Below are 24,846 nucleotides of genomic sequence, written 5' to 3' on the forward strand. Positions count from 1 at the left end.
GCCAGCCAGCGAGCTTCACCGGGCGCACTGCGAAGGAGAGAAAAGGGCCGAAGCAGAAGGACAGCAGAAAGCCCGGTCTTGGCCGGGTGTTTGGAGTAGCGCATGGAGCAAAGGGATCGGTGAAAGGAGGAGGACAGAGGCTGGGAGACGAGGAGAGAGGACGAGGAGACCGGGGTTATGAGCAGGACAAAGTGGAAGAAATGATGCCGGAAGGACAGGGGGGTGGGAAGAGGAAAGCCGAGACTCTGAGGAATGGAGAACAATGTGAAGAAGTAAAGAAGAAAGTGTAAGTAAGGCTGGCAGATTGCTATTTTGTGTTTGTTTTCTTTCTTTTTTATCTCATGGTCACAGTCTTGTCATTTAATGTGAATGGTTTGAGGGATATGGCGAAATTAGATAACATATTAAAGTTGCATAAAACTGACATTATGTGTTTCCAGGAAACTAACTGGGATGATGGAATTGTAGGAAAGGTGAGAGAGAGGTGGAAGGGGAGTATATATTACAGTAATGGGGCAGTTAATGCAAGAGGAGTGGCAATATTAGTGAAAACGGATAGAGTGGAGAATATAAGGCAGGTGTATAAGGATAGTAGAGGGAGGTTATTAAGTACAGAATTTGATTATATAGATATGAGGTTTAGGTTGGTAAATGTATATATGCCGGTGATAGAAGGGGAGAAAAGGGGGGTTCTGGTTGAATTAAAGCCGCTGTGTGTGCTGAACTGCATAGTGGCAGGGGACTTCAATATTAAACTGACTAGGTTAGATGTAGGTAAAGATGTAGTATTTAGGTGGGAAAAGTCTAGGAAAATATTAGTTGAAATGATGGAGGAAGGGAAATTAGTAGATGTGTGGAGATATTATAATTTGGACAGGAGGGAGTACTCAAGGAGGCAGGTAAAGGAGGGGGGATTGAAGCAGTCTAGGATTGACTTATTGTTGGTTAAAGAGGACACTCTGAGTTATATAGAGGATACAAAGTATAAGTTCAACACTCTTAGTGACCATGCAGCATTACTGTTTAAGATTAGAGGTAGGGGTGGGGAGAGAGGTGGAGGACAGTGGATGTTAAATGCTAATATTATGGTGGATAAGCAATACAGCAAGCAGATTAGACAATTATTAGTGGAGAAACTTGACTGTATAAACAATATTTTAGAAGATAGCATAGATGTGGGGGAATGGTGGGAAGGGGTAAAAGAAGAGATGAAGAGGATAAGTATAACATTTGCAAGAAAGCGGAATAAGGAAGAGAGGGAGAAAGAGAGGGTTCTTAGGGAGAAGCTAAATAGGGAACTGAGTAGAGCAGATGATGAGCCGGGGTACAATATAGAAGAGTTTTTGAGGGTCAGAGCACAATTAGCAAAGTTTGAGAGGGATAAGTGTAGGGGAGCAATTTTGAGGAGTAAGGCAAGATACACACTGGAGGGAGAGAGATGCACTGCATTCTTTTTGGGGCAGGAGAAGAGAAAACAAAGCAGGTCATATATATCTGAGGTAGTGGATAGAGCAGGTAAGACAGTTAATGATTATGTGGAAGTGTTAGAGATAGTGTTAGAATATTTTACAGAGTTGTTTAGGAGGGGGGAGAGGGATGAGGGTAGTATGAATGAGGTGTTTGGTAATATTAATAAGCAGATAGGTAGAGATGATAGGGAAATGTGCGAGGGGGACATAACTGAGAGGGAAATACAGACGGCTATAGAGGGACTGCAAGGTGGGAAGAGTCCAGGGAGTGATGGGTTAGGGGGCGGGTTTTACAAAGTATATAGGGACTTGTTAGGGCCAATATTATTAAAAGTATATAAATATATAGAGAGGAGTAAGAGAAAGGGGGTGGTAACATTAATATATAAGAACAAAGGGAGCAAATTAGATTTAGAAAACTATAGACCGATTAGTGTGTTGAATAATGATTATAAAATATTGACTAGGGTTTTGGCGAACAGGATTAAGAAGGTGGTAGGGGGAATAATAGAGCCTTCACAAAGCTACAGTATACCAGGGAGGGATATAGCGGATAGTATAAGTACCATAAGAGAGGTGATCAGATACATGAAGTATGACGGAAAGGGAGGGATAGTGCTTAGTTTGGATTTGAGTAAGGCATTTGATAGGGTGGAACATGACTATTTATTTGAGGTATTAAAGAGATTTGGTTTTGGGGAAAAGATAGTTGGGTGGATTAGATGTATATATGGGGAGGCCAGGAGTTGTGTGAAAGTTAATGGGGTGTTAACAGACAGCTTTAGAATAGAGAGGTCGGTAAGGCAGGGGTGCCCGCTGAGTCCTCTGCTATATGCTCTTTCGGTAGAGCCAATGGCCAGTATGATCAGGAATGATGCGGGGGTGAAGGGAATTGAGCTGGAGCAGGGGCAGACTATTAAGATTAATAGTTATGCAGATGACACAACCATCACAGTGAGGGATAGAGAGAGTATAGAGAGGGTTATGGAGTTAATAGGGGTGTATGGGAAGGCAGCGGGGGCTAAGGTAAACGTAGGTAAGTCACAGGTTATGTATATAGGGGATGTAGAGAGGTCTGGGTTAGATTTTAGGATTAGGGAGGATTGTATGAAGATGTTAGGGGTGTATTTGGGTGTAAGGGAGTCCGTCGGAAGGGATTTAACATGGACAGGGGTTTTGAATAATATGAGGAGTGTGTGTGGGTTATGGAGGGAAAGAAGGTTGAAGTTGAAAGGTAAAGTAGTGGTAATAAATTCTCTCGTGATGTCTGTGTGTGTGTATGTGTTAAGAGTATTGGATATGCCAGAATGGGTTAAAAAAGATATTCAATAAATCATTGTGGATTTCCTGTGGGAAGGGAAGGGGGTTAGGATCGGGTACAAAACCCTGATTGGGAAAATAAAACAAGGTGGGTTAAAGCTAGTGGATCTGGGAGCTAAACACAATGCTGTGAGGATAAAAACTGTCATTAAATACCTATATGGGGAAGCTGAATATGGCTGGATGGTAGTTTTTCGACAGCAGGTGCAAAAGTTTGGGGGTATGGGTAACAGCTTCTTCTTGATGAAAAGCAAAAGAACCATGACTGAGGGGATGTCAGAAGTGTTTAAAGAGGCATTGCAAGCTTGGGGAAACTTCATCAAAAACCTAAATTATGAATGTGAGAATCTGGAAGATATAATAAATCAACCTATATTTCTTAACAATAAAATAAGGTATGATAATAATGTATTGTATAACAAGTTGTTTTGGGATGCTGGTATTCGACAGGTTAAGGATGTAATGTATGAGGTAATACCAGGTTTTTTGAGGAATGAATGTATTTATGACAGTGTGTGTGAGGTGAAGGAAGAAGTAAGCAGGGCAGAAATTAATTGTTTTTATAACAAAATTAAAGTGAGTATACCAGAAAGATGGAGGATAATAATAAACACAAAAATTGTAAAAAAGCAAACAAATGAAATACCAAGATTATATGTAGTGAGAGAGAGCTGGAAGAAGAGACTGAAAGAGCTGACTGTTAAAAACATATATGCCATCTTGATAGAGGAGGAGTTTAAGGCCCCAGCGGCTGAAAGAGTATGGGGTGAGGTATTCCCCCAGTTAGAAAAGAAAAAACATATGGGCTAGTCTAAATGTAACATATAATAGTTTAGAATGCGAAAATAATGACTTTATGCTGCGACACAACAGAGTGTACACAAAAGTGGTTTTGCATAAAATAAATAATGAGATAAGTGGGGAATGTGATGTATGTAACTGTGGCCATGAGACTTTTTTTCATTAATTTTTGGATTGTAGGGAGTTGCAAGGTTTTTTTGTTTATTTGAAGCAATTGCTAGCCGAACGATGTAAACTTGACAAAAACATTTTGAAAGACTGGAGGACTGTTTTTTTGTTTGGTTTCCCATATAAGAAGAATGGGGCAAATCGGGCTTTACTGAATTTTATTTTGAGCCACGCTCGGCGTGCAGTCGTTCTAAGAAGAAACTATGCATATTTTGAAAAGAAAAAGGTGAATATTAAAGCCATATTTGAAATGATTGTAAAAAGGGATGTCAATTTGATTTATAAGTATGGTGATGTAGAGGCAGAGAATTTTTTTGTTGGAGATAACACTTTGATTAGCATGGGTAAAAAAGGGGATTTGTGTTTTCATTTTAAGTTGGCATAGTTATACCGTTGTTGGTTTTTTAGTTTTGTTGTATAAACTGATAGTTTACATGCCTCATTTGTTATGTGTTGTTTTTCTTGGTTGATTGTTAACCGGGAATGCATTTGATTGTAAAATGTCATAATTTATAATAAAAAGATAAAAAAAAAAGAACACGCCCGATCTCGTCTGATCTCGGAAGCTAAGCAGGGTTGGGCCTGGTCAGTACTTGGATGGGAGACAGCCTGGGAATACCAGGTGCTGTAAGCTTTTTCACTTCTCTTTACAAACAGCACAGGGCGCCGCTGCTTCTCCGGTGGAGACTTGGAAAACCAGAGCAGCTTGTCTCTGGATGTTGAATTTCATCATTCCTCGCTCCTACAAATTTTTCTGAGTGAAATTGATCAGCTTCTAATTAGTTTATGATATAATGATATACACTTGTAACTCGTGACCTGCTCTTTAAAAAATCTTTGAAAAGCATTGACATTGTGTGTACACCATTCTATTGATTTTCATCGGTGCCTGCCAGTGTACAACGAAGAAGCTGCAGCAGCGCCCTGTGCAGTTTGTAAAAGAGAAGTGAAAAAGCTTACAGCACCTGGTATTCCCAGGCGGTCTCCCATCCAAGTACTGACCAGGCCCGACCCTGCTTAGCTTCCGAGATCAGACGAGATCGGGCGTGTTCAGGGTGGTATGGCCGTAAGCAACATTTGCAGCAACAAAAAGGCCATTTAAAGATGCTGTAACACAACGTTTTGGTATTCTGCCCATACAAGTAGCAGCTGCAGATTGTCACGAACACAAACAGATATTCTCACTATAATGACAAAAATGGCCTTTGTAACAAACTCTGTCAGTGTTACATTGTTACAGGCTAAAACTATTATTGGATTATTATCACTGCTGTATTGCTGTGTAAGCAGCATTTTGATAATGCTTGATGATATAATGATATACACAGATGTAACTCGTGATCTGCTCTTTAAAAAATATTTGAAAAGCATTGACATTGTGTGTACACCATTCTATTGATTTTCATCAGTGCCTGCCAGTGTCCAACAAAGAAGCAGCAGCGCCCTCTGCTGTTTGTAAAAGAGAAGTGAAAAAGCTTACTTCATCATTTCATCATGACCTTTGACCTTTGACCACCAAACTCTAATCAGTTCATACTTGAGTCCAAGTGGACGTTTGTGAAACTTGTGTGCCGAGTTTAATTTCAAATCCAGTTTCCATCATTTTAAATCCAGTTTAACTACATCATGATGACACTTAACCTTTACAACACCAAGTCAGTCAGGAAGAAAGCATTCACTGCATCCATTCTGATAAACCTCCTTTGTGCTAAAACAGAGGGAACGGTGACATCTGCTGGCAGAAAGCAGCTCCAGCAGGAACAACAGAACATGAACGGTGGTGAGAACGACCGCTTCAACACGGATTTCTGAGTGGAAGAAGCTCCACGGGCGACTTCATGTGTCTGTGTTCAGTCATGTAATGTGAAAACTGGAAGAGTCACACATGAAACTGGAATCCTCCTGTACGTACATGATTAGTGAATATAAAATCTAGAGTACGCATGTTAATCAGTTCTGTTTGTTTATTTGACATCAAACATATTAAATATGAAGGAGCTGACTTTACACCTAAATCCAGACGTAATCTGTTTGTAGTCAGTTGAGAAACTGAAGTGAAGCCTCAACTGAATTCAGAGTTTATCTTATTCTTTCTGTTTGTTACAAGCAAATATTTATCTTCTATAATATGAGAAATGGCTGGTATTGGTTTTAATCATGGATGTATAAAGAGAACTGGATCCATGTGCAATTCTATTCATTGTGTGCAATATACTCACTGTTGTTTACAGTATGGTTATATAATTCACTTTTTTTTTATATTACATTCATGATCCAGATGCAATGTAGTGTTATTCTGCTGTGCATTTAGCCTGCGTATAGTCTGCATAACAATTAAATTCATCTTCAATAACAACTAGGCCTCTTCTAGAAACTGACCTGGTGGATTGTGTTTAATAACTACTTTACCTGCATTATTATCCAAATCTGATTGTCTCTTTCCTTTTTAAACTTCTAAACAGATATTATTGTGATGTGCTTTTCTATGATGTTCATTCACTTTGATGACAAGGCACATTCAGGCTTTTACAGACTGTTGGAAGTGAGCAACTCATCTTTCTAACAACAACTTTATCAGCTAATAGTAAATATCTGGGAGTTATTTATCTGATGGTTAGCATGCTGTCTGTGAACCTCTGGACCAGTGCTCTGATGAAGACAGGGTCCATGTTCCTCTTCTGCAGCTGGTTGAAAAGCATGTCCACCTGTGGCATGATCTTATGGAACAATGTCAGGAAAACACAAAAAGCCTCGTCTTCAAGCATCCTCACAAAGCCCCCTGAGTCTCTGGGGATGTGTGATGTTGCCTGCTGCATGATGAGGTTCAGCTGATGCACACAGCAAAATAAGGCATATTTAAAGCCAACAGAGGGCGCTGCATGCATACACAACATTTCTTTTTATATCATCTGCTCCCTGGTTTAACATGCATTAATCATCCTCACCAGTCAGCTTTCTTCAGACTGTCCACGTTGGCTCTTTCCTGCAGCAGGTAGCTAACACAGGCCTGGTGGCTCATGGATGCAGCTTCGTGCAGAGGCCTCTTGTAGTCGTTGTTGTGCAGCTCCACATCCATGCACACCTGCTTTATGAGATACTGCAGCATGTCCAGGTGTCCTCTCCTGGCAGCATAGTGCAGCAGGGTGTCCCCAGACCGACCGAAGTGTCTCCTGCTGACAGACTGAACCTCAGAGCTGCTCATCAGTCTCTGCAGAGAGTCAACCTGTCCATCCTGAGTGAGCTTCACCAGCTGCTTTAAAGTGTTCTCATCCATGCTGGTTAGAGGTTAAAGGTTAAAGGTTAAAGGCTGCAGCACCAACTACAAAAAGTCACTTTCTGGTCAAAATGACAGAAAATAGTCAAGCTGGTCTTCCTGAAGACATGCTGCAGAGAAGAGAAGAGTTCACTGTTGTTTATCTTCTTCTTCTTCTTTGAGCTTTATTGGTGGTTGGCAAACAACGATTTGGTGCATTACCATCACCTACTGGACTGGAGTGTGGAGCAGTAGATTGGCAGAAAAAAATAAAATAAATAAATAAATAAAATAAAAAAATAAAAAAAAACTATAACTAGAACCCTTCTGTAGGTGAAGGCTAATGTAGTCTCCACTGCCCCACTCTGGTGAAGCGTACAGGCTAAGGGGCGAAACGCTTATGACCCTGAGATACCTGCTGAAGATGCAGAAGGGTTCCCATCAATGTGAATGCTCTGACCACCTTGCCACCAATGAATGTTATTTAGAGGAGGACGTGCAACACCATGTCCTAAGTTGCTCCTGCAGTTTCTGCTTGTAGCAAAGCATCTCTGATGTTTATTTCACATTATTATTATTATTAAAAATAATAACAATAATAATAATATTAATTAAATTCTCTCCATTATTCCTGTTGCCCTTAAGTAATTAATTAGAAGATTGTGTACTTTCTTAGATGTCTTTCCTAGCAGATTGTAATATTTCCATCATCTACTCCTGATATCAATTCCCTTCTTTCTTCGTCATATTTGTTGCACTCTATAAGAATATGTTTGACAGTTTCCGGTTTATTACAGTGCGTGCATAGTCCAGTTGGGTGCTTGCCTATTCTATGGAGTGTTTGGTTTAATCCTGTATGTCCTATTCTCAGACGGGTAATGACCATCTCTTCCACCAGCTCCTACATGTGTCTGAATACTGTACAGATGTCTCCCTGTGTCACTAAAGTCCCAGTATTCCTGCCAGGTTTTGTGCATGTAGTCCTAGTAGTTTTAACCTCTGCTTTACTTAACGGTATTTGTATGTCAATTAAGTGTCGTTTTAATGATTGTTTGGCCAATATATCTGCATTCTCATTTCCTTCCACCCCTATGTGTGCAGGAACCCAAAGGAAGGAGTGTGGATCATTCTGGCTAATAATTACTATATCCCAAAAAAATAAAGAAAAGAAAAGAAAAAAGAAAACAAACAACCTCATATTTTTCCAATCATATTAATTTGTCTAAGATACTGAAATAATGTTCTATAACACTCAATTAGTGAGTTCTTTTGTAGAATATGTAATGGAAATTCTGTCAATATTCTGAGATGAGTCCTAATGAACGTTGAAATAAGGATCTCAAACAGATGAAATGTCTTTGTTGTATTTTATTCTTGCAAGAAGAGGCACTGATTATACAGAGTCACACAAAGTCTGCAGAAGAGTGCACTGCAGGAGATTATTACAATGTGATTATATAGAAATCTACAACAGGGACTGTGAGAAAAGGAGTTGTTTTACTCAGACAGTGTCCCAGTAAAAGTCAACACTCAGTACTTTCCCACTACATGAGACGAAGAGCACAGAGACAGGAACTCTCCACTGTTGCATAAAGAGACATCATTACATACAATGTCATTTTCCATTACAAAAATCTGTTAAATCAAAGTGTACTTTAATCTCTTTGAGGCCTTCTTTCTTCCTCATATCTCCCACAATGCAACATGACATGCTCCACCGTTTCCTCTTGTCCACAGTAATCACATCTACCTGTGTCATGTTTACCTATCAGTCAGTTATCATGTCATATGCAGACGCTCTTCCTGAGGGCTCGGTTTTAATAGGGTAACTTTATTAACTTATTTAGAAATATGTGGAAATAAACAGCAAAACTCCATCGTTCCACAGGGTGGAGCTGCGACACAAAGCAGAGCAGAAAGATCTATTTAAATGTGTTAATCTACAGTTATGTTGTCATGAACTGAACTATTCTGCAGAGGCACTTTGGGTTCAGAATATATGAATGAATAAAAAAAGACAAAATAAGATGCAGGTCCAGGTGGTGAACCTCTGTAGATCATCAGGACACGGCTGATCCTCTCAACACATCCACTTTTCTGATCACTCACTCTGACAGAGATCATCACAGCCTCCAGCTGATGAGAGAAGAAGAGAACAGAAGTCATGAATCAGTGTTTACAGAGACTCCCTTCATCAGCTGTCAGTCACTGATGGAGCACATAGTTCATTTATAAAACTATCATTAGCAGAACCAACCTCCATATCTCCGCTCACTACTCAATATCTCCAACAGGAACCGCAATTTATCTTCTAGCTAATTCATCAGTGTGGTCGTTCCTAAAGTCTGCACCTCCTCTGGTCGTCACTCATTCCAGTGTGCTGCTCCTAGTGACTTGAACGAGTTAATAAAGACACTAAACCTCCACACCCTCATCCCGTTACCCTCCTTTAATAGCTCTATGGGCAGACCACATCATGGTTACTAAATGTAACCACGGTTCTATGAAATAAGAGCCAGTGACCTGAGGCTTCAGTCAGACTGATCTCAGAGCTGTGACAGAGATGAACTGATCAATGAGAGAACAAAGACTTTCTGATCAGATCTGATGGTACGACAGTTTGATGGATGAGGACCACTGTCTCTATACATGTTGTGATGCTGTCAGCTGTAATCCAGCTTTATTTCCTGGAGACATGAACACAACAACAACATCTTCTTCACATCAACTCTAACACATGATCACAACAAGCTTCAGGCCGATCTGATTGGCTGACTGTTCTCTCTCTCTGTGTGTCACCGTTCTCCTCTCACAGCTTAACGGAGGAAACACATCACAACAATACTGCTGAAACCAGCATGGACCGACTCCGACCCTCTACTGACCTCAGAGTCTTCAGTCTACAGTGTCGACTCTTCACCAGATCAGACAGCAGCTTCACATCTGAATCCTTCAGCTTGTTGTAGCTCAGATCCAGCTCTCTCAGATGGGAGGGGTTGGACTTCAGAGCTGAGGCCAGAGAAGCACAGCTGATCTCTGACAACGTGCAGTCACTCAATCTGAATAAAGAATAAATGATGAAGATAAAAATCACTTTATAATCCAATCAGATGTGTTCATCATCCAAATGTCACATCAATGTTCATACACCTTTTCATGTTAACACACATCAATAACATGCTGCTAATCTCTGTGTTCATCGATGTGTGTGTGCTGAAGGATCAATATCAATGATCAGACATTATTTGTGGAACACATTGAAACAAACAGAAACCAGAGAAATATTTCTACTTCATGAAGTAAACTTGATCAATTTAGAACCAATATTAGTTCAGAGGATCTTCTGTATCCAGATGTGACCATTTACCAACAATGATAAACATTAATTTACTTTAACAACTAACAATGGACATTTTCTACACTTTCTTTAAGAAACACAAGTCTTTAGTGACTGCAGACTGAATTTAGTTCAAGAAACATGAAAATATGAAGAAAAGGATATTAACAACTTTATGGATGTAAGTTATGTTTGTAAATAAATCAGGTTCAATTGTTAATTAAAGATATAAGATACCTAACAGTAACAGAGAGTCAGTGAACTGACCCCAGAGTCTTCAGTCTACAGTGTGGACTCTCCAGAAAACCACACAGGAGCTTCACTCCTGAATCCTGCAGCTTGTTGATACTCAGCTCCAGCTCTCTCAGATGGGAGGGGTTGGACTTCAGAGCTGAGATCAGAGAAGCAAAGCTGATCTCTGACAAACTGCAGCTCTTCAATCTGAATAAAGAATAAATGATGTAAGTTTAGAAGACAGCGTTCCTGCTTGAAATCATTCAATGTTTAATAATGTGTTCAAAGCTGAAAAAGGTTTAGAACGTAGAAGTTTAGAAAATGTAAACTCCAAACACCTGAAGCCAACAGGATGCAGGTCAAAAACTGTCAAACACAAACAGTGAAACAGAGCTCTCATTAGTATTAATGACAACATGCTGCTACTTCTGTAAAGACGTAGTGACTTCACCTCTTAAACTCTGACAGCTCCACTAGTGGATCCATCTATACAAACTCATGTTGAGCAGCCAAACACAAATAAAAGCACAGAAACTGATTCAAGATTCAACTCAAGATCTCAAAGTTTCCAAAGACGTCAAATATGTCAGGATGGATTTTGGAGAAATGTGAACAAAACTCATCTGCAATATATATTATAGGAATAGTGGAGTCATAAAATCAAAGCATCTTCAGTTTAAACTCTTCAGTCAGTAAAAGAATCATAAAGCTTCATAACATTTATAGAAAAAGAAAATACTGAATATATTTGTTATTGTCTGATAGCTGAAACAGAGATTATTTATTTATTTTTCATATTTATGTTTTTTTTACAATTTATTTTAACATGACGGAGTCAGGTGTTGTGATATATGAAGGTTTTAAATGTGTAGCTCAACAATGCTCTGCCACAGTCAATGGACTAAACCACTGAAGAAGAAAATGGACTTTAGCATTAAGATACTCAGTGTTTTTCCTGGAGACATGAACACAACAACAACATCTTCTTCACATCAACTCTAACACATGATCACAACAAGCTTCTGGCTGATCTGATTGGCTGACTGTTCTCTCTCTCTCTCTGTGTGTCACCGTTCTCCTCTCACACCTTAACGGAGGAAACACATCACAACAATACAGCTGAAACCAGCATGGACCGACTCCGACCCTCTACTTACTCCAGAGTCTCCAGTCTACAGTGTGGACTCTCCAGAAAACCAGACAATAGCTTCACTCCTGAATCCTTCAGGTCGTTGTGACTCAGCTCCAGCTCTGTCAGATGGGAGGGGTTGGACTTCAGAGCTGAGATCAGAGAATCACAGCTGGTCTCTGACAAATTGCAGTCCCTCAATCTGAATAAAGAATAAATGATGAAGATAAAAATCACTTTATAATCCAATCAGATGTGTTCATCATCCAAATGTCACATCAACATTCATACACCTGTTCATGTCAACACACATCAATAACATGCTGCTGATCTCTGTGTTCATCTATGTGTGTGTGCTGAAGGATCAATATCAATGATCAGACATTATTTGTGGAACACGTTGAAACAAACAGAAACCAGAGAAATATTTCTACTTCATGAAGTAAACTTGATCAATTTAGAACCAATATTAGTTAAGAGGATCTTCTGTATCCAGATGTGACCATTTACCAACAATGATAAACATTAATTTACTTTAACAACTAACAGTAGACATTTTCTACACTTTCTTTAAGAAACACAAGTCTTTTGTGACTGCAGACTGAATTTAGTTCAAGAAACATGAACATATGAAGAAAAGGACATTAACAACTTTATGGATGTAAGTTATGTTTGTACATAAATCAGGTTCATTTGTTAATTAAACATATAAGATCTCTAATAGTAACAGAGAGTCAGTGAACTGACCTCAGAGTCTCCAGTCTACAGTGTGGACTCTCCAGAAAACCACACAGGAGCTTCACTCCTGAATCCTTCAAGTTGTTGTTGAAGCTCAGATCCAGCTCTCTCAGATGGGAGGGGTTGGACTTCAGAGCTGAGGCCAGAGAAGCACAGCTGATCTCTGACAAACTGCACCACCTCAATCTGAATAAAGAATAAATAATGAAGATAAAAATTACTTTATAATCCTGTCAGATGTGTTCAGGTTTTAAATGTGTAGCTCAACATTACTATGTCCTAATCAATGATCTTTTCCCTAAAATGAGTAGAGTGACTTTGTCATGGTGTTATTGTGGATCATCATAATGTCAGCCTTCTACAGACATCATCCAGATGTCACCACAACATTCATACACCTGTTCATGTCAACACACATCTATAACATGCTGCTGATCTCAGTCAAGTCTGGAATTAGAGGATCAATATCAAATCAGACTTGTTGGACTTCATTACTTCATTTATTACATGGCCTTCTTCTCACTGTATCTGGTAGCTTAGCAGGTTTATGTCATTTACAGGAAAGGTCAACATTTGTTCAAGTGTATCTATAAACAACAACAACATGTCATAAGTACATTAAAAGAGTTATTGGTGGCAGTAATCATTCCTCCTGTGAAGTGGTCCCTTCATTACACAACTACACTGTAAGAAATGACTTCATAAGTTCAACTGAAACTGATATGAAGATTCAGCAGTCTGAGTCCGACAAATCAAGTGGATGTTTACTAGGGCTGGGTCGATTCAACTATCACCTGATTCAATATGTATTGTGATTTTTAAGTATTGTGATTCGATATTACAATTTATTGCGATTTTTGTAAACTTTTTTTAACACTAGACCATGGGAAAAAGTTGAATCATACACTTCTAGGGACTTTTACTTTAGAAAATATCTAAATTAATCCAGTAAAAATGTTTGATTTTCAGCATGTATGTAGTCAGAGATGTCCTGAAGTCAAATATATCAGTCATTGTCAGGAAGTATTTATAAAAAAATTTCCAGCGAAACCCCAAAATCAAAGGCTAAATACATTTAACATAAATGTCAGTATATGGGTGCTCTACAGTTGTAGCGTCGGCCCATTTGACCACGGAGATAAGAGCGACGGCCGGCTCGACCGCCACGTTACCGCCATACGATAACGTTTCCTGTCCTTGACAGAGTTAGCATGCAGCTTTAGCCGTGATGTCTAGCTCTGCTTTTCCTGTCAATGTGTGAAACCCAAAGTGTTTCCATCCCCTACTGGATGTGTAGTGTTTACCACGCTGGATTTAACATGTGAGGGTGCAGGTCGTATCCACGCTGACCCTCCAACGTTTTATACTTTCTCGTTTCGGCTCACTGCGGTTTGTTTTGGTTTGAACAGATATGAAGTCACGTTACTCAGAGTACAACAATAAAAGCGGTAACTTCCTTCTACCTCCACATAGACTCAAATGGAGCAAATATATCGATTATGGCATTAAAAAATCTATTTCTAAATCGTAAAGAAAAAATTGCGAAACAAAGGTGAATCAATTTTTCTTCCCACCCCTAGTGTTTACCAAAGTTACAGACTGTTTAGTACCAAATTCCCTCTTTGAGTTACTAATCCTCCTGCAGCTCAACAAGGAAACTGTCAAACACAACATACTGACTGGATACATACTAAGGCTGGGCAATATATCCATATTATATCGATATCGTGATATGAGACGAGATACCATCTTAGATTTTGCATATTTTTTTATCGTGATATGACATCAGTGTCGTCTTTTCCTGGTTTTAAAGGCTACATTTCAATAAAGTGAAGTAATTATCTGAACTTACCAGACTGTTCTAGCTGTACTATTATTTGTCATTTACACTTCATCATGAGATCCACATTACTGATGATTGTTTATCAAAAAATCTCATGGTGTAAATAATTTGTGAAAGCACCAATGGTCAATCCTACAATATCGTCGCAATATCGATATCGAAGTATTTGGTCAAAAATATTGTGATATTTGATTTTGTCCAAGTCACCCAGCCCTAATACGTCTAACTCAGACTGCTGAAGCCTCCGATTAGTTTAAGATCAACTTTACAGGTAATTTTACACAGAACAAGACGGTGGATTTCGTCCTCATCTCGTAACACTCAGGTTAAACGGGGATGGCTTCACAGACAGAAGGAATGATGACAGACATCAATAACTCTTTGAATGTACATATGAACATGTGAGTATTGTATTCAGATAGACTTGAGAAAAATATGAACCTGCAAAAATGTTTCTGATGCAGAATATTTATTTGTTTTTTGATGCAATCTAAATGTCTGTGGCTTCAAATAATTAGACAATGCTGACATGAAAACAGAGCACAGTTAGATCTGCTGTCAACAAGAACGTGGGAATAACTTAGAACCATAGAAACCTGTAATTTGATGGTGTCGCTCATATTCATCACTTATGTGCCTTTAAGTTGGTGCAATACGTGTTTGTTGAAGAGTGCTGCACCTTTAGACATGTTCAAATAGAGAGCTGCAGGAATGAGTCCTAAAACCCAGAAATGAGTTTGCATTTTAGCACTTCCTGTTCCCTCGTCTGGAGGTCAATGTGTTTTTAGTTAGATGTCTGAAATAAGGTCTGTGGTTAAAGGTCCAGTGTGTAGGATCTGGCGGTATCTAGTGGTGACGTAAGGAGATCGCAACCAACTGAAGCTTCTGCTGTGTGCGTAGAGAGTTTGTGTACAAACTACATAAACTACAGTCAGTGAACTGACCTCAGAGTCTCCAGTCTACAGTTTGGACTCTCCAGTCCAGCAGACAGTAGCTTCACTCCTGAATCCTTCAGGTTGTTGTTTCTACTCAGGTCCAGCTCTCTGAGATGGGAGGGGTTGGACTTCAGAGCAGAGGCCACAACTTCATAGTGAGTAGCTGAGAGTCCACAGCTAGAAAGTCTGTCATGACACAAAAATTACAAAATATGTTATTATGAAAGAGGACAGTTTATATTTACTTCATGCATTTGATGACTAAACAGTTTGATATATACTTCTTTGATTAACATTTGCTCCTCACATCAGTGGTTTAGCTAATCTTATCTCACTGTTTGACATGAAACAATAATTCTCATCACTCTCTCTCAAACCTGCAGACTTTTAATCTTTGTTTTTCTTTAATTTTGCAGATGAAGAGTATTGAATAGGTATTTATTGAGGACTGTATAGGTGTTGGTTGCAGGTAGCGATGTAGCCTTGGTGTGTTGGCAAGAACACTCAGGACGCTCTTATAGGGTTGATGCATGAGGCCTTCTTGATTAGAAAAGCATTTTTAAAACTCAGTAAATAAGTAATAATGATACAGTTGATAAAGTTGACCTCTCTTTGCTAACTACCTGCTGCTGTAAGGTTCACATCCATAAATGGGACAATTCAGTGACTGCTGCCAAACGGTAGAGAAATTAAACAAATCACATAATAATATTAGACCTGTACATAATTAAACATTCATATAATTAGATATTTTGATGACTGCATAGCGTTTTGTCATTAACACTCTTTTCTGAGCATCAAACGTATTCAGCTCACAAACACAATTAAAGAACCAATAAGGTTGCATTATTTTCAACATAATGTCACCAGAAAGATGTTATCAGTGTTTCAGCATTAAAAACATAACATTGATCTTTGGTGTGTATAAGATCTCTTAAAAAGTCTGAATTCTACCATTCTGCTGTTATATATTCATCAGACCGCTGTTATTGGTGGAAGCTGTGTATTTCCATCTTTTCTGAATCTGTCCAAGCATCTCCTGAAAAACACATAATCCACCAAAGAGCTTGTGTTAAAGTATTATTTTACCGTGTCTCTGTAACGTGTTAAATTATTATTTTACCGTGTGTCTCTGTAACGTGTTAAATTATTATTTTACCGTGTGTCTCTGTAATGTGTTAAAGTATTATTTTACCGTGTGTCTCTGTAACGTGTTAAAGTGTTATTTTACTTTCTACAGTTACTGTGGTGTCTTCCTGATTTTAGCAGCTTTTCTTTCATCAACTTCTCAGAACTTCATCTGAATTTATTATCGTTTTCTAGGTTTTTGTTTTGGAAGCCTCTCGTCGTCTTCCGTGCTGCTATAACACTCTCCGCCTGAACTGTTACTGATGCACCGACGGGGGTTCTGTTTAAAAAAAAACAACCCAAAAACGTATTAAACGCTGTCAGAAATAAGTTATTGATCCCCAGGGGAAATTACCGTTGTTCCATAAAAGAATAAAAATATATAAAAAAACATAGATGATCTATAAGAATAATAGAAATAAGAATACAGATTAGATGTAATCATGTGTGCATTATAAAAATAAATGCAAATATAAAATTAATTATCAAAGAAATCACATAAACTTAAGTGTAGAGGACATCAGATTACTGCATACCATTTCAGTTTTTTAATAAATAAATTGTAACATTTAAATATTTTAAATTAATAAAAAATAATTTTAAGTTCCATGTTCTGTCATCTATTACTCTATTTTGCCGTGTTATCGTTTCAGTATCGAGATATTTAGGCAGGGTGTCGTATCAAAGTCAGCATTTTGGTAGCGTGACAACACTATCATCCACTCAACCGGTGGTTGGGACCCACGGACGTCCATTTTCAAATTTGGTGCAATTTGGACGCGCGTTCAATATTATTAAACTTTGAATAAACGAGCGAGCAGCGCTCTGTGCAGCAGCGGGGGCGGGGCTTCAGGGCTCTGCAGACTGAGTCCAGCATGTCGTCCACAGCGGGCAGACCGCGGCTTATTGACTGCAGTTCACTTTACAACCAAACTCTTCTACTGTATTTCACCAGAGTGATCGTGAGTAAGCTGTGACCTGTGTGTGTTTTCCCCCGTGAGTAAGACGGTATTTCCCCGGTGTCAGACTTGATACTAACAAATATCACTAATAACGTTACCTCCAGGAAAATACACCTATTTGAAAATTACCTCCGCTAAGTGTATTTCACCGGTGTTCCTAACCTTGAATAGCCGTGACTTGGGTGTGTGAGGCAACTATTTCATGGCAGGTGTGTTGCTCGGGACCCAACGAAGCACAATGTCGAGTGTGAAGTTGTTTGTACGAGCGGTTCTGGAGAAAGTTGCAAGCATTCGTCCCGTTCTGAACAGACGTGCTCTGAACGGACACTGCACCGTCTGGATTAAATCAGAAGAAGCAGAAACGAGAAATCGTCCTCCTCGCCGCCGGGAGGCTGCTTCGCCGGGAGTAGAGTGTGCGGCAGCTCCAGGAGACGTACCCCCAGTTAGCAGTTAGCTCAAATTCAACCAGTGCAAACCCCAGCACCAGGGCTCTGATCCCAGGACCGCCCCGACTCCCCGCCGGATCAGCAAACGTTCTGTTGCTGCCGTTACACCGGTTAGACCCAACTTACTGAAACATTTTTGACATCTGTGACAAAGTATAACTGACATATTTATGTAATAAACATGTGGAACACTTATAAGAATATCATATTTTAAGAATAATTTATAGTGTGTATATTTGAAGAACTAAACTACTAATCTACAATGATTTATAAAGTTAATCACATCTGGACTTACTTAGCTTTTCTGCAGTTCCTCACAGCTGGAATCAGTCTCCGTCGTCCCTCCTTTGATGTGTTGTACTTCTTCAGGTTCAACTCATCCAGAACCTCCTCTGACATCTGCAGCATGTAGGCCAGAGCTGAGCAGTGTAACACAGAGAGTCCCTCTGATCTGTTCTCTGACTTCAGGAACTCTTGGATCTCCTGATGTACCGAGTGGTCGTTCATCTCCGTCAGACAGTGGAAGATGTTGATGCTTCTGTCAGGAGAGATATTATCTCTGTTCATCTCCTTCAGGTTGTTGATGATTCTCTGGATGATTTCTGGACTGTTGTCTGTCTGACCCAGCAGACGTCCTAAGAGCTTCTGGTTGGACTCCAGAGAGAGGCCATGAAGGAAGCGAACAAACAGGTCCAGGTGGCCATTTTCACTTTGAAGGGATTTCTCCATGGCTCTGTTCAGGAAGTCATCCAGGGTTGAATGAACATATGTTTCTCCCAGGAAGGCCTTCAGTACCTTTGTGTTCCTGTTTGTGTAACAGTGGAACATGTAGACTGCAGCCAGAAACTCCTGAATGCTCAGGTGAACAAAGCAGTAGACTGTTTTCTGGAAGATCACACTCTCTCTTTTGAAGATCTCCGTACAAACTCCTGAGTAGACTGAGGCCTTTGTGACATCCAGACCACACCGCTCCAGGTCTTCTTGGTAGAACATGATGTTTCCTTTCTTCAGATGTTCAAACGCCAGCCTCCCCAGTTTCAGAAGAACTTTCCTGTCAGCCTTCGTCAGCTTCTGTGGATTCGTCTCACGTCCCTTACTGTACTTCTGCTTCTTCCTCTTTGTCTGAACCAACAGGAAGTGTGAGTACATGTCAGTCAGGGTCTTGGGCAGCTCTCCTCTCTGGTCTGTAGTCAACATGTGGCCCAGAACTGTAGCAATGATCCAGCAGAAGACTGGGATTAGACACATGATGTGGAGGCTCCTGGATGACTTGATGTGTGAGATGATTCTGCTGGACAGCTCTTCATCACTGACTCTCCTCCTGAAGTACTCCTCCTTCTGGGCGTCAGTGAAGCCTCGTACTTCTGTTACCCTGTCAACACATGCAGGAGGGATCTGATTGGCTGCTGCAGGTCGGGAAGTTATCCAGACAAGAGCTGAGGGAAGCAGATTCCCCTGGATGAGGTTTGTCAACAGCACATTGACTGATGACTTCTGGGTGACATCAGACACAACCTCGTTGTTGTGGAAATCCAGTGAAAGTCTGCTTTCATCCAGGCCGTCAAAGATGAACAGAACTTTACAGTCAGCGAGCTTCTCTGCTGTGACCTTCTGTAATGTTGGATGGAAAACATGGAGCAGCATGAGAAGACTGTACTGCTCATCTCTGATCAAGTTCAGCTCCCTGAACGAAAGCAGAACCACCAGACTGACATCTTGGTTTTCCAAGCCCTCTGCCCAGTCCAGAGTGAACTTCTGCACTGAGAAGGTTTTTCCAACGCCAGCGACGCCGTTCGTCAGAACGACTCTGATGTGTCCCTGTTGGTCAGGTAAGGCTTTAAAGATGTCCTGGCACTTGATTGGAGCGTCATGGAGGGTCTTCTTCTTGGACGCTGTCTCAAGCTGCCTCACCTCATGCTGGATATTGACCTCTTCACTCTGTCCCTCTGTGATGTAGAGCTCAGTGTAGATCCTGTTGAGGAGGGTTCCACTTCCTGTTTCATCAGTTCCTTCAGTTCCTTCAGTTACACATTCACATCTCTCCTTCAGACTGATCTTATGTTCATCTACAACCTCCTGCAGACCTCTATCTGCTGAAAGAGAGAAACAAAGTTTAAGACAAAACAAAGAAACTCATTATTTCTAATGCCAATATGAAAATAATCAATATAAGAACATATAAAGAAGTAAAGGTTATAAAGTCATCATCCCTTCTTGAAGTCAAAACTAACGTCAACGTGATTTTTATATTTATTTTTAATAGTTTTTCAACAAGTCGCTCTGCAGGACCAGACGTGTTTGTAAGTCAGAGAAGGAGACTGTAGCAGGAAAGCTAATGTTGTTCAAAGTCTGTGGCTCCTGTTCAGTTCAGTTCAGTTCAATTTATGTTTATATAGCGTCAAATCATAACAGAAGTTATCTTAAGATGCTTTTCATATAGAGCAGGTTTAGACCGTACTCTATCATTTAGAGACCCAACAAGAGATCCCCCATGAGCATGTATTGTTATACGACAATGACAAGAAGATAACTCCCCTTTCATCAGTGTGACTGTCTGTCTGGGATAGAACAGTGATGTTGTTGCTTTACAGAGATTAATAGTTCTCCATCTTCATCTATGCAGATGGAGAACAAACATCATTCTGATTGGTTGATGCAAAGACGGAGTGCTATCATAAAAACAAAACATACAAATATAACATTATTTCTTCTGGGTTCAGATTTTCTCTCAAAGGAGAACAAAGTACAAGTGATGCAGAGCAGATATGTATGATGGAGAAGATCTTAAACAGTTGTCACAACAATAGTCAGTGTATTAAAACAACAAGTTTCCAGACATGAAGACATCAGCAGACACATCTACAGTCTTACTTTGTACAGTGCTGGTCTGACTGGCTGTCTGAGGTCCAGGTCTTGTTCTGGATCTGGACATCGGCTCCTCCACAGAAGCATGACTCCTCTTCTTCTCTCTGTGGAGACATTACTTTATTACTAAAATCATTTGTTGATTGTTGGTGAAGAATATCCAGACCTGGCCGACACTGAAGCTCAGATGGTCACAGAGAAGAGTTAAAGTGTTGGTAGTGAATTCAGCATTCAGTCTGTGATGAAAATGTTCCATTATTTGAACTCTCCTGCTTTAATAAACAAGAATTAGCTGCTTTTCCTGTCTGACTGTCTTATTAAACATTTAGTGATCTGGCTGAAGTTTCTTTATTAAAGAGGAACAACGGACATTTTTAAAACATTGATATTAATCTATTCTAACAAGGAACACCAGAGTTACATGCTGTGTGTCTCAGACTGCTGGTCTACCTCAATATTTAGACCACTTCTAACCTCAGTTCAAACCTAACTAACTCAAACTAAACTGCCCAAAGTGATTGTGAATCAGTAAAGGACATAATCAGCTCTCTTTGGCCACTTTTAAATCATTGATATTATTCTGGAGGCTATATAACATGATGGGAGGAAAAAGAACTGTAACTTGCTCATGGACCTCATATTGCGAGGGCACGCCGGGAAACCACAAGGTGGCAGCGTCACATGTCTCTCCTCTACAGTCCACAGGGAGGAAACTGACTCAGACACTTTGGCAGTAAAGTAATAAAATGTTGGATTAACACTCACCCTGCCTCAGTCTACAGTCTTCATCCTTCTGCTCTGTTATTCATTTACAGGAAACCTTTGACCTCAGAGTTTATCTATGAGGGCGTGTGTATCACACAAATCAGCTTTATAACACGGAGTGTTCATGAGAATCTCTTTTAGCTTGAACAGGTTGAATTAAAATGAGTTTTGGTCAAATGTTATCTCATTTTTATGTTTAAATCAATGTGATTAAAAACTAATGTGCTTTTTCCAGACTTATATGACTAAGATTCTTCTCAACATCTGAAAGAAAAAAAATATTGTCTGTTGCATAATAAAAAATAATTTAAGCCATTTTCCTTAGCAACTCTTTTTCATAATCCAAACATAGATGGTAGCCAGAAATGACACTTTTTCTTGCTCAGTTAGTACAACATGAAGCTGCATGTTGAGGAATATAAATCTGTTAGCAGAACATTTAGTCTTCATTCTCAATGCATCATCATCCATCAGGTCAGCTTACAGTAGAAACAGTCTCTTACTTTGACTCTGAGGGTCCAGGTTCATTACTGAAGTCCAGAGGATCGTACATGGACCGGTAACTCTTCATAGACAGACAGCTGGGTACTAGAGACTCTGCTCTGTCCTCCTCTTCCTCCATCTTCTGATCTGACATCAGTCTGAGAGGTAAAACAGGGACACTGACTGTGATTATGTAACGGAAACAAGTTTGTTCAAGAGTCACAGGCTGAGAGAACAGGTAGTCTCGCGCACACACACACGCACGCACGCACGCACGCACGCACGCACGCACACACACAATAATAATAATAAAACCAGCCAGCGCTCCACCTGGTCACGTCTCTTTAACTCTCTGCTTGTTTTCTTGGCTTACAGCAGGTTTAATGAGGATTATTCAGCCAGTCATGACTTTGTGTTCACAGAAGAATCAAACTGTTGAGTTCATTCTAACATTTCTCTCCTCTACAGTCCACAGGGAGGAAACTGACTCAGACACTTTGAGAGTGAAGTAATAAAATGTTGGATTAACACTCACCCTGCTTCAGTCTTCAGTCTTCAGTCTTCAGTCTTCTGCTCCGTTATCTCAAAATGGAGTCTGGCGCTGAACTGAACTGAACACTTTCACTTTCATGGTTTCTTTCCTCTGTTCTCATGAGCCTGCGTCACACCGTCAGTGCAGCTACTCCTCTCTCCATTTACAGGAAATCAACTGAGGTCATCTGTGACTGGTTGTGTGTGTTCACAGCCATTTAACATGATGTGTTCATAAGAATCTCTCTTGGCTTGAACAGGCTGAATTAACCCTCTGAGACCCACAATAGACCCGTTTTAGTCTTCTTTAGGGGGTCCAGGGGGTCTTTAGGGGGTCCAGGGGGTCTTTAGGGGGAGATAGCAGGTCAGCAGTAGATGTCACATAGAAGTGGTGAACATCATCTGAAAGCTGAAGATTAATTTGAGATGCTGCTCAACAATGTGTGTCAAGTTGTTCTAGTCATAAATCAGAAATAAACATGAATTAATTACTTTAAATAAATAGTGAAAGTGTATCAGGGCTTAGAGCATTATAATAGAAGTATATGATGGTCATCCCCATGCTCTGTTATGTCTCATAAGTTGTTGCAGCAAGTTTTGGGTTGATACCATTTGTTCCACAGATTTGGTGCTAAATTTAAAATTTTTTTTACAACTAGAGAATTGATAAAAAAAAAAAAGATCAATAATCCCTCCAGAATACCACATTAAGACACCAAGACCTTCAGGAACACCGTAGAAAAAGACATGCTGTGATCTGATAAAAAAAACAAACTTTTGACATTTGTAGATTTCTGCATGTTTCGTCGGTTGGATGGCGAGCACTTCTGTTGTGTAAACTGCTCAGAAACCCCCTTATTATCAATCTAGCTAGGAAAGCCATCCATCCTCTGAATTCGGCCTGCACGATAAGATTAAAAGTTGCGGCCGCTAGGAATTGTGGGGCTGAATTATCTCCTTTCCTTTGGTAAAGGATGCTCCAGTGTATCCTCTGCTAAAGGAGATAATAAAGGAAGCATTGAAGCTCCTTTCCTCAGCATTTAGAGGATTCTAACAGCTCTCATCACGGCTGCTACTGAGATACTTCCGGGTCATTTCACTCCGTTAGGAACCTTCCTGAGAGAAGAAGACTTTTCGACCGCAGCCCCGGATCGGAATTGGGCCGATAAGTCGTCGGACAGCAAGTCCCGCGAGAGTATATGCAAGTTTTTGCAGATCTCAAATCAGATTTCGCATTTTTGCGGGCTCCCTTCTAGACACGACCTTTTGCAACGGCTGAGTGGGCGTTTCCATTTACGGAACAGAGCCAGAGTTGCCAAGTCGGCTTATTATCAGTGACTTTGGGCTTGTTTTCCTGAAAAGGCCTCACTAATATTGGTAGTCGTGGGGAGCGTTTTTTTGGGGGTTTGTTTCTAAAGTGTAGTTGCTTATTTGGGCTCCTGTCTCTCTCCTTTATACCGCTCTAGTTTGTCCACACACAGATGGCTGACAGTCACTGACAGTCACTCACCGTCGCCGCCACTCAGAGTTTTGTTGTTGTGAGACAAATGTTGATGGGGTTGATGGAGTTTAGCTAACAATACCAGGTACTAAGTGGGCAAAATATGGCAAAAAGTGGGAAACAAAGAACAGGAAACAGAGAGTGGAGTTAAAGTTTGGATTCGCCCTCAAGTGGGCGACGATTCAAAGGCAGTTTGACGTTTCTCTAAGTGTGATATAATAACACATCATGCCGATCTGGTTCAACATGCTAGCACTGAAACACATAAAAGAAAACGCAGCTCCGTTCTCTTCAGCGAGGCTTCGATTCACGGTCTTTGCAAAAATGAAACGAAATGCAAAAATTAAATTAAATGTATACAACTTCTTTTAGTTTAGTTGACAAGAAAGTCAACTGAACTAAAGTAACAAGCTAAAAATGACATAAAATGTTCAACCTCTTTAAGTTCAGAACAAGTTTTCTTAGATTAGATTCCATCTTTTCTAGGTGACTGACAGCTGTCACATGACCCGGCTCATGAGCCATGACAAGAGAGGTGTACAAGTTTATTATTAAACATACAATAACCAATCAATGCATGAATGAATGAATCAGTGTGATCAGTGTGTCAGCAGATGGATGAGTGGTTGTGTGGTGAATGAAGGGTGTAAAACCTGATCTAGTAACACAGCCGAAGCCAACCAAACAAGAACATGGTGGTGTAGGAATGGAGAGATCTCAGCTTTATCTTTAAATCATGTTCATAAATCTATTTAGTATAAAACTGACGTATTTTTTTCTGTTCTGTTTTCTTTTAAAGATTTAGACAAATAAAATTCTTCTGAATATCAGGATGAAAAATTATTCTGTCTGTTGCACAATAAAAAAATAATTTCAGCCTTTTTCCTGCGTTGCAACTGTGCAACTCTTTTTCATAATCCAAACACAGAGGGTAGCCA

At 39.9% G+C, this 24,846-nt stretch overlaps 1 protein-coding gene, 1 long non-coding RNA gene and 1 other non-coding gene across 3 annotated transcripts; all 3 read right to left on the bottom strand.

The window, feature by feature from the left end:
* Positions 1-4,711: 4,711 nt before the first annotated feature.
* LOC119504062 lies at positions 4,712-4,830 on the bottom strand. Its single transcript, XR_005210507.1, has one exon. It is a non-coding gene; the product is annotated as a 5S ribosomal RNA (ribosomal RNA).
* A 478-nt stretch (positions 4,831-5,308) lies between these two features.
* Positions 5,309-6,779, bottom strand: LOC119502803. Its single transcript, XR_005210171.1, has 2 exons — positions 6,704-6,779; positions 5,309-6,586 (listed from the first exon to the last, which is right to left on the bottom strand). It is a non-coding gene; the product is annotated as an uncharacterized LOC119502803 (long non-coding RNA).
* Positions 6,780-8,795: 2,016 nt separating this feature from the next.
* Positions 8,796-22,073, bottom strand: LOC119503512 (NACHT, LRR and PYD domains-containing protein 5-like). The gene is made up of 8 exons (XM_037795343.1): positions 21,897-22,073; positions 20,635-20,732; positions 18,059-19,853; positions 15,237-15,413; positions 12,459-12,635; positions 11,740-11,913; positions 9,876-10,070; positions 8,796-8,814 (listed from the first exon to the last, which is right to left on the bottom strand). The coding sequence occupies exons 1-8, from the start codon at positions 22,028-22,030 to the stop codon at positions 8,796-8,798; spliced, it is 2,769 nt and encodes a 922-aa protein (XP_037651271.1). The 5' UTR covers positions 22,031-22,073.
* Positions 22,074-24,846: the final 2,773 nt, after the last annotated feature.

The sequence above is a fragment of the Sebastes umbrosus genome, chromosome 15 (genome assembly GCF_015220745.1).
Source record: "Sebastes umbrosus isolate fSebUmb1 chromosome 15, fSebUmb1.pri, whole genome shotgun sequence".
Taxonomy (NCBI): domain Eukaryota; kingdom Metazoa; phylum Chordata; class Actinopteri; order Perciformes; family Sebastidae; genus Sebastes; species Sebastes umbrosus.

Coding starts and splice junctions, on each gene's coding strand:
- LOC119503512 (XM_037795343.1), bottom strand. CDS start 22,030: ATGTCAGATCAGAAGATGGAGGAAGAGGAGGACAGAGCAGAGTCTCTA. Junction 20,733..21,896: donor CCTGGACCCTCAGAGTCAAA/GTAAGAGACTGT, acceptor ATGTCTCCACAG/AGAGAAGAAGAGGAGTCATG. Junction 12,636..15,236: donor TGTAGACTGGAGACTCTGAG/GTCAGTTCACTG, acceptor TTCTTTATTCAG/ATTGAGGTGGTGCAGTTTGT.